The following is a 13,034-nucleotide window of genomic DNA, read 5'->3' as shown; positions in this document are numbered from 1 at the left end:
AGTAGGAGATGGGACCGATAATTTAGAATTTATTATTATAACTTTATATAATATTTATAGGAGGCCCAATTTTTGTTTAATAAATTACAAATTACATAATAAAAAAAATATTTATGAGTAAAGACATTTAAAGGAGGCGAATTTAAATGTTTGGTAGGCGGTAGAACAAATTAAACAAGACTATTGAAGATCTTTGCTTAATTTAGGCGTCATAAAAAAAAATATTAATTATTCACCTCTAATGATAGATATATTTGTAAGAATACTAAAACGCATACCTTCTGTGAAAGCTTAAGAACTACATAACAGACATACATATGTAACAAATAACATATTCAACCAATCATTATTTCATTTCACAGAGGAAGATAAATAATATTTACAAGCAAAATCTAAATGAATGCTATTGTATTGTGGCGAACTATCGCCCGTAAAAGGTGGGCAATCGATAGCAACAGTGAGTTTGATACATTTTCCCTTGGAAAATTTACAGACCTTATTGTGCAATTCTGGGAATAAATTTCCGGTATTCCAGTTGTTTACAGGGACTCCAAATTAGGGATGCAAATAATGGTAGTGTAATCGAAAGGCAATGTTCTTTCTATGGCATTCACATACCATTGTGAATTATTTTGTAGCGTGGATGATAAAACTATTTTTTTCGGAAATAAACGGAAATTTACTGCTTCGACCCTCAAAAAATACCTTATATTTAATTGAAACAAAACAATGAATTTATGCGTACTGAATGAAACGACCCTTCTACTGAAAAACTATCTATCCATCTAGCTGATCTCATGCGCTTACATATACTATAATTGTACTAAAAATCTGAAATCAAGTTTTATTTACAATTCGGAACAGTAAGAAATTGACAATGAATAATAAATGCATATAATGAATTGCTGTGGAGGCAAGAACAAGAGCAAAACATGATTTTCTTCGGTTTTCTTCCGACATTTAAAAAAAAAATTTTCGAAAAAGTAAACATATTTTTTCTTTTGAAAACACTATTAGCATCGTATAAATATTAATGTAATATATATTGAACGTGTATCAGTCGGTATTCACTCGCAATCCATCAATATCCAATATAGATCGCAAAACAAATATCACGATAAATATTGAAGCCTTAGGTTATAGGGCCCCTACACCACACAAAATCATTGCACAATAACAGACTTGTCTCGGTTGGTCCACTTTCACACGGGCAACTTTTGTTGCTAATTCTCGGGCGATTCTCTTTTGCTGTCGCCCCTTGCGTTCACACGAGCAATTCTTGTTCGACAACTCTGTTCGGGTTTTTCTGTCATTCTCTTTCATATAATTTTCTCAACTTCTTGTACGCATCGTTTCCAAGCAAAAAAATATATTTCATTAAGTAACACAAAGCGTGTTGCCTGAACACAGCAGACTCGGCGCGATTCTCCTCTCCTCGTCGCCCCCTCTCCTATAAAACTAAGAATTGCCGCGACAAAAATTGACCGTGTGAAAGGGGTCTTGTTTGTGTGGCGTATGGGGGTATTTGTGCAAAATTGCGCAGTTGTTGTGCTAAAATCAAAATCAGTTTGATATTTTACACAAGTCTGAACTATTGCACAATGAATTTGTGTGACGTATGGCGATAACAGCGCAAATTTCAGTTCAGTTTTGGCACTGTGATGTGAACATACTACTGCGAATAATGTCAAATACCACAGAAAAGTATAAAACATTGTGGACGGAGTCTTTTGTTTGTTATGAAAATCAAACTTTTCGAACTAACTATAGGTCGGAGTTGAAGTACAAAATCGAATCAAAAAAATTGAGTTTTAAAATTCGTTATCAAAATATACAAAGCACATTCGCAATCCGAGCACATATTTACGCGAGGAACGCCTACTTCAAAATAATTTTTGCGCAGTTTTATTGTGTAGTAATTCGCACAATATTGACTTGCACAAGTCTCGTTTTGTACAATGCTTTTGTGTGGTGTAGGTACCCTATTAATCTTTTGGTTAATACATATGTGCAAAATTAGTTGCCATGGAAATAATTTTTATTTTTCGAGCAGTGGTGACTTACCGTCAGTATTCACGAAAAATATATTGAATATTTCTCAAAGTAAGAATATATCGAACACAAAAAACCTTGATTTAAATGCTTAAGGGGCTATACCAATGTGACGTTTTCAAAAAATAAATTTTTTTTTCATTTTTTGCTTATTCGATAGATTATACTTTCAAGCGAAAGCGGAAAGGTCGTATCTCGAATAGTTTTTGAATGACAGCGTTCTAAAGAGCGACCGCTCGCAGGTATTAGCAGCTATTGTCGAAACTTTAAACGTGTTTTTCTCGAAACGACATTTCTTGAATATATTTACTACACAATGGCCTACGATCTTTCTGATTTGTTGAAAACTGTCAATTTTGATTTGTTGAACAAATTAAAAAACTACCTTATTTTTACGAAAAAAAAACGAAATTTTTTTTCAGAATTTTGATAATTTTTGATACATCACTTATTCGGCCGGTATCATGTCAGTAGTTGGGGAACTTTTTTTAGCACCTCCGAAGACAGCAATAATTTCAATATTTTTGAAAAAAAAAATTAATATAGTTGAAAATATAATTATGTGCAAAAAACTTCGAAGCAATCAATCGAGTACTTTCTTTTAAAAAATTACCAAAATCGCCTAATTTTTCATTATTCAAACATTACGTACATTAGGTACATTACGTACCTATACAAATTTTATTTTTAGTGATAAAAGGTGCAAAATATATACACAGATTTCATTAACTTTTCATTTTAAATTATTGCACGTGTTTTTAACTTTATCCAGAATTGGAGAGAACATTTGAAGAACATTCATAAGTAAATTTAATAAAATGCTTTTTCGGTAGAGTTTATATAACTTTATCGGTTAATATGTGAGACATCTCTGAAATCTGAAGTGAACGTATAAAATTAGATACAGTGTAGTTTGGTTCTGAAAATAGGTGAAATTGGTCCGGGAATTACCCTATATGTATTATTCTAATGGTTTTTATGCCGCTTGTTGTATGTTGTCATAATCCAATTTTGTGGAAACAGTACAATACCTAAAAATAATTATATACATTTGAGCCATGCAATTGCAAGAGTACATAATGTTCGGTTACCCAAACTTAGCCCTACTTTTTATGTATGCCTTAGCCCATTATATATGAAATCGGTCAAAATTACATCACTTTCCAAAACGTTTCATGAATAACTTATGACACTAAAGGGCACAATTCCGATTTCTTTGGCGCCGCGATCTGAAAGTACCGTTGGAAAGAGGAGGCCCTCCTGATTAAAAAATATACGGGTACCGCAGACGCCTAGTTTACGAGATATTCGACTTTAAAGATCAAATAATCAAAAATTTTCAACAAGCAATTTCATGCACTTTAACATATTATACACCTTTTTCACTTCAAATATTTGAAATTACAATGCTAACATTTATTTAAAGTTTTTTAAGTAAAAATTACTTATTTTAAAAATCACTTTTCACTCTAATGATTTCCAGGATTTACCCGTTGCGGACGGAGCGCTGCCACATTGTGGGTACCATATATGAGGAATTTCGCAAAAAGGAGTTCTACCCGAAAAAACTTCGGACAGCCCTGGTTTGGGCTCGACCATGGTTATTTTTTCAAAGCGCGGAAAGGAGTTCCACATAATTGTAAACACATAAACCTTTTCAGCTATTAGTGTGTTAAGTGATTTTTAAAATAAGTAATTTATTTATTTTCAAATAAATTTGAATGTTAATAGTGTAAGTTTTGAATATGTGAAGTGAAAAATGTGATAAAATTGCGTTAAAGTGTGTGAAATACTGTGTGTTACTTATAGAAAAATTTTGACTTTTAAATACAAATATTTCAAAAACTAAGTCCGATCAACAATATTTACATATATTCCTCCTCTGGAGAGCCTCCTCTTTCACCCGGAATTCGTTGTCAAACCCCGACCGCCAAAGTAATCGGTAAAATATAATGTCGCCATTATACAAAACAATTTTAATGATTTATAATCCGTGATAGTTTTCAACACACCTTTTATTAAAATACAAATTAATAATATTGAAGACTAAAAAATTAAAGAAGTTACATCGTTTCCAAATAGTAATTTCCATGACACTGGAATAATTAGCTTTATTGTTTTATTCTCTTCTTCTAGTTGCAAAAAGGTTGAACATAAATCGTTTAGTTCCCGGATTATAAGTGTAGCATCCGTCGAATTATCGCCTTCCAGAACATAACGAAATAACAACATTACGGGCACTTTGTTCTCTTCTAATAAGCGGAACAGTTGTAAGCCGTTGCCTCCCCCAAACACTGTATCTCCTTTAAATTCCATCCATTTTACATTAGATAATTGAGTTTTATGATTCTCGCGAAAGCTATCAGAAACACAGAATTCATATGGAGAAGTACCGATTTCACGTTTCTCAAAACCGAAGCTTGCACTGAGTATTATCACCCTTTCAGCAGGACGAACTAGCTCCGCTAGGTAATTATGTAGACTCTGTGAATGACGGGATATCAGAGGAGTTCGAAATTGTAAAACGACCAATTTATTGTCAGTACATTCATGTATTTCACAAGCAGCGACTCTTTCTTGTGGATCATGTTGATAAGCTGACGGCCCAAAAATAGGAATCAATGCTGGATGCATGAGATTTCCCACACGACTCATTTTTTTCGATGCTATCAATAAATCGCAAGCTAGCTGTGCTGCATTTCCCACACATATACTAGGTATTATTACCGTGTACCCTTCCAGGTTCAAGGAGTCTCTATTCTTCAATTGCAGCATATTTAAAATAATAACAATTCCACAAATATATTTCGACAATTAAATCAACTTCAAAAATGATAGTAATGCAGGTATGTTCGATTTGTTAAAATTGAAAAACAATTTTTTAGAGATGCCACAACACTTTTATATCTTATATATTGTCTTATCTTTTAAAAGCTTTAATTGCATTGCTTGTCATAATAACTTCATATTTTGATAATTGTTTCTTTATGGCAAAATGCTAAATTTGTAGTAAAAAACAAGTAAGGAAAGGCTAAGTTCGGGTGCAACCGAACATTTTATACTCTCGCAATTTATTGAAGAAATTTAACCAATACATATATGCGCAATAAAGCTCACCGTATTTTTGAAAAACTTATAATTAGGTAAATGGGTGCTAGGAGAAGATACTTTTGAAAAACCTACAATGAGGTATATGGAAATGTTATGACCCGATTTTAATAATTTTTGGAACAGAGACACACAATTAGAAGAAAACAATTTCCTCTGAATTAAATTTAGATATCTGAGAGATTTACCCATATTTTCGGTTAAAATGTATCCTTAGGGGCTGAGTTCAACATGTTCGATATCTGGGGCCTTGAAAAGTTATGGTCCGTTTTCGACAATTTTTTCACAAGTGAAGCCAGAGATGATATGCACTAACTGTGTAAAGTTTTATTCTGTTATCTTCATTGGTTCCTTATGTTTACATTATAAAGTGAAGGAATAAGATGGATTTCAAAATTGAGTTACATGTGAAGTTGTCGTGGTTGTGAACCGATTTCATCTATTTTCCACACGTGTCATCAGGGTGTCAAGAAAATATTATATACCGAATTTCATTCAAATCGGTCGAGTAGTTCCTGAGATATGGTTTTTGACCCATAAGTGGACGATGCCATGCCCATTTTCCATTTTGTAAAAAAATCTGAGTACAGCTTCCTTCTGCTATTTCTTCTGCAAAATTTAGTGTTTCTGACGTTTTTCGTTAGTTAGTTAACCCACTTTTAGTAATTTTCAACCTAACCTTTGTATGGGAGGTGGGCGTGGTTATTATCCGATTTTAACTATTTTCATGCTGTGTGGTGGGATATGTAAGAGAACCGACTGCAGAAAGTTTGGTTTATATAGCTTTATTAGTTGGCGAGTTAAATACAAATAACCGATTTGTGGGCGGGGCCACGCCCACTTCCCCAAAAAAATTACATTCAAATATGTCCCCTCCTAGTGAGATCCTTTATTCCAAATTTTACTTTTATATCTTCATTTATGGCTTAGTTATGACACTTTATGTGTTTTTGGTTTTCGCCATTTTGTGGGCGTGGCAATGGTCCGCTTCCGCCCATTTTCGAACATGATCTTCTTATGGTGCAAAGGAATATTTGTGCCAAGTTTCGTCAAGATATCTTTTACTCAAGTTACAGCTTGCACGGACGGACAGACGGACGGACGGACAGACATCCGGATTTCAAATCTACTCGTCACCCTGATCACTTTGGTATATATGACTCTATATCTAACTCTTTTAGTTTTAGGTGTTACAAACAACCGTTAGGTGAACAAAACTATAATACTCTCGTAGCAACTTTTGTTGCGAGAGTATAAAAAATATACACAATGCACAAATGAAAGTTTTGAAATACTTCAGAACAGCGCACAGCAAGCCGCTTTCTTACCCTGCATATCAGGTACCGGCGAACCTTGGCTTTTCTGCGGTACTATAGTATATTTATATATTTATGAGCGGTACAATCCTCAAAAAAATTGGCTTTTCTGCGGTACTATAGTATATTTATATATTTATGAGCGGTACAATCCTCAAAAAAATTTGGAATGTATCTATTGCTTGTAATATATACAAAATTAAATTGAAAAATTACTTCGTTCTTATACAACATTTGATTTAAAATAAACGGTTTTACTATTTCAACTAAAAAAAATTATTTCAGTTTGCAATAAATTGGATATATTTTTTACCAACTTGTAATTATAAACGAAAACAAATTAAGTTAAAAACTTGAAAGTAAAAATTTTCAAGCTGTGGTAGATATGGTATAAGCTCTAAAAGACTGCTATGTAGTAGAAGTCCGCGCACTGACAATGCCTATAGCTGCCAGACTACCCAAAACGAAAACGTGTTAGCATACATTCCTTGGAGCAAGCAAGCTTTACATTACGTCGTTCACGTAAGGGTGTTACCTTAGTAATTCCATGTTCACTTTTTGATGTTCGTTATTATTATTATTTCTCGAGTTTCGGAAATACATAATTGCAAATTTTAACTTATAGATCACATATCGGGAGTATTTTTTTAATTCTTAAAATAAAAAAAAATACGAATTAATCCACCACGGTGCCGGTCGATACTATGTATTTGCATCGGTTTCACGTTCCTACTATTTATCCATCATATCCATATCTCCAACCCTACACTTTTATTTTGATATTCTTGTAGATACATAATAATCAAATAAGATTAATAATAAATACAGTAGGGAGCATTTTTCACTTGGAAAGTAGAAATTAACGATTTGTTAAAACTATTTAAATTAATGTATCGTAAATTTACCAAATAGTGTACTTGTTTAAGATATATTACAGTGTAACTTCCATAACTCGAACTTCTATAACTCGAAGATCTCCATAACTCGAACACTTGAATTGGCAATAGCGTTTAGAGGCCAAATTTCATACAAATTTCCTTCCCTAACTCGAATTTCTATAACTCGAAGTTCTCCATAACTCGAACTTTTGAAGAGGCAACTTTCATACCAATTTCCTTCCATAAATCGAACTTTTTGGTCAGGACATAATACAAAATTTAAAATTTTACCATCGAGGCAGAATTTTAAAAGAGTCCCTCCATATTGTACGGAGGCGAACAAAAAATATAATATAACACTTATGGATTGCATAAATCATCTAACAAAGGCATGAGATATAGACGTCGAGAACCAATAATAGCAAAATTCATCAAATAAAATTACAGAATACATTTTATGCGAAGTAAATAAATAAGGCTGGGTATAAACCTACATTTTATAGCTTTATGATTTTTCATCTTTGTATGAAATTTGGCTTCTAAACGCTATTGGCATTCTAGTGTTCGGAAATCTTCGAATTATAGAAGTTCGAGTTATGGAAGTTCGACTGTATTGTAATTTTGCAATATAAATACAAATTTCTCTACAAAGCTCCAGCCAATCAGGGCTGGCCAACACAAATCAATCAAAATGAAGTTGCCATATAAGTAAAAAGTAAACTTTTCCAAATAAACTACTTAACGTTACTACAGTTAAAAGGTTTTAAAACAATAAAATAAACGGGTTTTAGTACAATTACGAATTGTGATATGCCACGAAAAGTTTATTTTCGTTAAAATCTAGATTTATACTTTAAAGAGGATTATATGGCAGCACCTTATGTGTAGATATGTATAGATAACTCTACACAGCCAAAGAAATCAATTAATTTGCATTCATCATCCGAAGCCGGTAGATGATTTTGTGGTTGACCGTATTAGAAAAAAGTATTATTTTACCAAGTCGGAGAAGCAAATTCAAGACTCATTAAAAGTTGTGATTCCATTTATTATAAACTAGCGACCGTTTATAAAAGTTTTGCAATGCATCGATTACTAGTGATTCTTTGCATTTCTGTGGCACTAGTTGCTGGCGCTGAGCAAGATGTGCTGGATTTGACGGATGACAATTTCAATTCTGTGTTAAAGCAACATGAAACTACATTGGTTATGTTTTATGCACCATGGTAAGTTACTAGTTTTAGAAATAATAGGATATATATTTGATATATATTTGATATATATTTGATATATATTTGATATATATTTGATATTTAAACTGCCAAGATAATAATAACACGTCATCGTTATCGGAAGCCATTTTTTTTTTTTTGCTCCCAAATATGTTTCCTCTCACTCCGACTTTCTTCAATAAATGAAAAAGAATAAGTGTATTTTAAGCCACGTTGATTGATTAGAACTTGAAAACTTGGATTAGAATATACATACTATATGGTATATTTAATTCACTTAAAGCAATATTTTAGAATTTGGGCGTGTCATGATTCTTTTGTTTGACGACCATTTATTAGCTTTTATGAAGGTGTATAAAAATTCGTAACCCGACTTAGAAAAATCTGCCAATCAGCTTATAGAATTTGTATTTGTTGTAATATCGAAATTATGACATATGTAAATAAATGTAATAATTGGAATGAAAACATAAAAATAATATATAAGAGTGAATGGTTTCCATATTGCCGGTTTTTCTAAAGCATCTTTAGAAAAATCGGTCTAAATAATTTATATATGAAAGCTAATGTTGTAGGAGAATCTTTTTATTCGTTCACCACATCATTTGCGTCCACGTTACGAGAACAGGCTAAAATTTATATCCGACCCAATTAACAAGTTGTCGCTTTCATACCTTTAACACCAAACAATATCTTTACAAAGCTGCGAAGCGAATTTGGTGTGTTAAGAGTAAGATCTAAAGATGTCATACTGTGAATCTCATTACAAAAAAGTACCACATTTTAAAGCGATAAGAGGTACATGTCGCGATAAGGCTTTCATTAAATTTTAACTGAGCTAAAGACTTTAAAACATGTTAAAAATTTCTGATAAGATATTTTTTTATTGTTTGAAAGCGCTTATATATTTTTTTTTTTAAGGAAGTGATGATAATATATGTACATGTTTGATATTTTGTATTAATTTTAGGTGTGGACATTGCAAGAGATTGAAACCCGAGTATGCCAAAGCTGCAGAAATTATGAAGGGTGACGAGCCTCCAATTACATTGGCAAAGGTATGTTTGGAGAAAAACTAATTTAACAATATTATTTCGGGTTCATATTTAGTCTCGATTCTTTAGGTTGATTGTACAGAAGCTGGTAAAGAAACTTGCGGCAAATTCTCGGTAAGTGGCTACCCGACCCTTAAGATTTTCCGTGGCGATTCAGTTTCACAGGACTATAGTGGCCCTCGCGAAGCAAATGGTATTGTAAAATACATGAGAGCTCAAGTTGGACCAGCCTCAAGGAATATCAAATCTGTTGTTGATTTTAACAAATTCCTCGATACTAAGGACACCACAATATTTGGCTTCTTCGAAGATCCAGATGTAGCCCTTGCTAAGCTATTCCTCAAATTCGCCGATAAGAATAGAGAGAAGTATCGTTTTGGTCACAGTAATGACGCTGATGTACTTGCTAAATACGGAGAAACGTAAGTGAAACCACGAAAAAGAATATTCTAGAATGAAGACTAATCTTACTTAGAAGACTCATTCAAGACTAACTTAATGCTTAATATAACTTTTGAATAAAATGTATATATTTTGTAAATCTTGTAAATAATAAACTTATTTATTTCTACTTCCTTGATTTAAACGAAATATTTAAACTTTTTCTTTTATATATTTAATGTGCAGTGAAAAGATTGTGCTAATCCGTGCACCACATTTGGCCAACAAATTTGAGGAAGCAAATGTAAAATTCGAAGGATCATCAGAGTCTGAATTGGATACATTCGTGAAGCAGAATTTGTGAGTTGTATATTGGATTTATAATTATTAAAAAACAATTGATTGTGACTCAAAATTCTTCCTACAGTCATGGTTTGGTAGGACAGCGTACACAGGATACCATTCGCGATTTTAAAAATCCACTTATTGTTGCATACTATTCAGTTGACTATGTGAAAAATCCTAAAGGCACAAATTATTGGCGTAATCGTGTTCTCAAAGTGGCAAAGGAATTTACTAACAAAGCAACATTCGCAATCAGCGCAAAGGATGATTTCCAACATGAACTTAATGAATATGGTTATGATTTTGTTGGAGACAAGCCAGTCATCTTAGCGCGTGATGAAAAGAATCTCAAATATGCACTGAAGGAAGAATTTTCCGTTGAAAATTTGCGAGGCTTTGTTGAAAAATTACTTGATGGTGAACTGGAACCCTACGTAAAATCGGAGCCCATTCCAGAAAACAATAATGCCCCTGTTAAAGTTGCCGTTGCGAAAAATTTCGATGAAGTAGTCATTAATAACAACAAAGATACATTGGTTGAATTTTACGCACCTTGGTGTGGACATTGCAAGAAATTGGCACCAATATTTGATGAAGTTGCCGAGAAATTGCAAAATGAAGATGTAGAACTTGTGAAAATGGATGCCACTGCCAATGATGTGCCACCAGAGTTCAACGTTCGTGGATTCCCAACACTTTTCTGGTTGCCCAAAAATGAGAAGGACAAGCCCGTCGCTTACAATGAAGGTCGTGAGGCCGATGACTTCATTAAGTACATCGCCAAACACGCTACCGAAGAGCTCAATGGATTTGACCGTAGTGGCAAGCCGAAGAAAACAGAACTTTAAGTATATGCAGTTGAAATATCAATCTGAGAGCATATTTAAAATGGTGACTAGTTCAAAAATTTCCATTACATAAATTAAACATTCTCATGTTAAGTTCAGCATATGTAACGCTTGAAAATTTATAATCTTTCGATAAAGCGTTTAACAAATAGTGATAAAATTAACTTTTTTATTTGAATAAAACATACTGATAGGAATGATATAAAATTAGTTTTATTTTTTATGAAAAATATTTACTTGAATTCAATTCACATATATATAAATTTTTATATACATACTCTTTAAGCCTAACAAATAAGTTTTCCTTTATTGTGGTTGTTTCTTTGCTGGATTCATTAACTCAATATAGTAGTCAGGAAGAAATGAATATTCGCTCTTTCCTCTTATGCATTCATACGTTATAGTACCGCGTTTGGAGTCGAAGTAAAAGTCATAAACGGTATACGGACAATTTACTTCTGACATTAGCGATTTTACGTAATTCAAGAAATCAATCAAAAACGCTGCACATACATTTGGTGTCCATTGGTTCTTATAAATATAAAAGGCTTTTAAAATCTTTAATTAAATATTTAATACTTGATACTTACTATTCCTTGCTTTGGTAGCGAGCGAACTTCAACATGTTCGATGCGGTCAACTTGTCCTCGCTCATTCCGTAGGCCCATATAAATGTCTTGAATACCTACCAAAAATGATTGGCACCACCAATTCCGAGTTTTATGACGTTTGTAAGACTGCATTTGATTTCTGTTCAGATTTCCTTGACGTACTTTTACTTCAACAAATTTTAAATTTTCTAAAGATGTTGGGTTATCATCACTAAAATCGTATGTAGATAATGCACGTACGAACAACTTTATTAAAAAGGCTACTTACAGCAATACCGGTTGCTCACTTACAACGCCATCCATTTCAGCACCGTACAGTACATCCAGACCGCCAATTTTTGTTGAAAAAACACAAGAAAATTCGCTGCATTCATCAACTGGTGCACTGGTGTCCGGCTCCAGAAATGGCGATTCTAAAATTAAAGTTATTGGATTTTACCCCCTTACTGCTTGGCTACATACATACCTGTCAGACAGTATTGCTCAAATTTAAAACCCCATGAAGCAAATGTACGTTGTTGTTCCGTCTCTTGAGCGCGCTGCATCTTATCATAGTCCGTGTCACGTTTCCAAAGGTAAAATGTACCATTGAATCGTGTTATAACTATTGACCAATCACTTCGATATTCATATGGAGTGCACATCAATAATCGTAAGAGTCCTCGCCAGCAAACAAATTCGGCGATAAGGCGTTTTCTGTGTTCGCTACCCAACAAAGGCCTAGTTAACCGATCACGATTATCAAAAATAAATTTAAATAAGTGATCAAGTCCCTCCTCTTGTACGGCTTCTGGTTTTTTAATGGCTAATCTGAGTCCTTCATTTAAATCAAGAGGAAATTTCTTAGATGATGGAGGTCTGTAGTAACGTAGTTGTTGAGCACTAGCCTCATATTCTCGCAAAACTCCGCCTACTATGCTAAAATATCCTATCGACCTGGGTTTTTCGAAATGAGGGAAAGGTATAATTTCGCCACGATTAGGTCTCACACTCAAGCCAGCATTTGACTTGGAAAACATGTTTTCGCAGTTTTAAGAAGAAACAAATTACCTCACGTCAATTTTAAAATTACTCGCGAAAACACAGTCAACAAAGTATCAAAGATAAACAGAGTATAACAATTTAATATTTATGTGCACATAGTTGCCAGCTTGTGGTTTTCGAAAATACCATAAAAAACACATATGTGTTTTAGAAGAGAGCGTCAG

At 33.3% G+C, this 13,034-nt stretch overlaps 3 protein-coding genes and 2 long non-coding RNA genes across 5 annotated transcripts; 2 read left to right on the top strand and 3 right to left on the bottom strand.

Annotated features, from left to right (window-relative positions):
* The first annotated feature begins 852 nt into the window (after nt 1-852).
* On the top strand, nt 853-3,904 carry LOC128922713 (uncharacterized). The gene is made up of 2 exons (XR_008471888.1): nt 853-2,103; nt 3,536-3,904. It is a non-coding gene; the product is annotated as an uncharacterized LOC128922713 (long non-coding RNA).
* A 122-nt stretch (nt 3,905-4,026) lies between these two features.
* LOC105219754 (proteasome assembly chaperone 2) lies at nt 4,027-4,928 on the bottom strand. Its single transcript, XM_054234192.1, has one exon. It carries the CDS (start codon nt 4,825-4,827, stop codon nt 4,099-4,101), a length of 729 nt encoding a protein of 242 aa, XP_054090167.1. The 5' UTR covers nt 4,828-4,928; the 3' UTR covers nt 4,027-4,098.
* A 3,347-nt stretch (nt 4,929-8,275) lies between these two features.
* LOC105219753 (protein disulfide-isomerase A3) lies at nt 8,276-11,422 on the top strand. Its single transcript, XM_011196057.3, has 5 exons — nt 8,276-8,580; nt 9,557-9,644; nt 9,711-10,063; nt 10,269-10,382; nt 10,450-11,422. Exons 1-5 carry the CDS (start codon nt 8,438-8,440, stop codon nt 11,213-11,215), a joined length of 1,464 nt encoding a protein of 487 aa, XP_011194359.1. The 5' UTR covers nt 8,276-8,437; the 3' UTR covers nt 11,216-11,422.
* On the bottom strand, nt 8,382-9,005 carry LOC128922714 (uncharacterized). The gene is made up of 2 exons (XR_008471889.1): nt 8,843-9,005; nt 8,382-8,759 (listed from the first exon to the last, which is right to left on the bottom strand). It is a non-coding gene; the product is annotated as an uncharacterized LOC128922714 (long non-coding RNA).
* LOC105219752 (decapping nuclease DXO homolog) lies at nt 11,407-12,954 on the bottom strand. Its single transcript, XM_029045292.2, has 4 exons — nt 12,293-12,954; nt 12,095-12,239; nt 11,806-12,037; nt 11,407-11,746 (listed from the first exon to the last, which is right to left on the bottom strand). Exons 1-4 carry the CDS (start codon nt 12,843-12,845, stop codon nt 11,522-11,524), a joined length of 1,155 nt encoding a protein of 384 aa, XP_028901125.1. The 5' UTR covers nt 12,846-12,954; the 3' UTR covers nt 11,407-11,521.
* Nucleotides 12,955-13,034: the final 80 nt, after the last annotated feature.

This window comes from Zeugodacus cucurbitae, chromosome 6 (assembly GCF_028554725.1).
Source record: "Zeugodacus cucurbitae isolate PBARC_wt_2022May chromosome 6, idZeuCucr1.2, whole genome shotgun sequence".
Taxonomy (NCBI): domain Eukaryota; kingdom Metazoa; phylum Arthropoda; class Insecta; order Diptera; family Tephritidae; genus Zeugodacus; species Zeugodacus cucurbitae.
This window is presented reverse-complemented; position numbering and strand designations above follow the sequence as displayed.

Bases quoted from the DNA above. Each gene is read 5' to 3' on its own strand.
- LOC105219754 (XM_054234192.1), bottom strand. From the start codon at position 4,827: ATGCTGCAATTGAAGAATAGAGACTCCTTGAACCTGGAAGGGTACACG.
- LOC105219753 (XM_011196057.3), top strand. From the start codon at position 8,438: ATGCATCGATTACTAGTGATTCTTTGCATTTCTGTGGCACTAGTTGCT. The intron at 9,645-9,710 runs GTATGTTTGGAG...TCGATTCTTTAG, and splicing joins CTCCAATTACATTGGCAAAG to GTTGATTGTACAGAAGCTGG. The intron at 10,064-10,268 runs GTAAGTGAAACC...TTTAATGTGCAG, and splicing joins CTTGCTAAATACGGAGAAAC to TGAAAAGATTGTGCTAATCC.
- LOC105219752 (XM_029045292.2), bottom strand. From the start codon at position 12,845: ATGTTTTCCAAGTCAAATGCTGGCTTGAGTGTGAGACCTAATCGTGGC. The intron at 12,038-12,094 runs GTAAGTAGCCTT...ATACGATTTTAG, and splicing joins AGTGAGCAACCGGTATTGCT to TGATGATAACCCAACATCTT. The intron at 11,747-11,805 runs GTAAGTATCAAG...TATATTTATAAG, and splicing joins CGCTACCAAAGCAAGGAATA to AACCAATGGACACCAAATGT.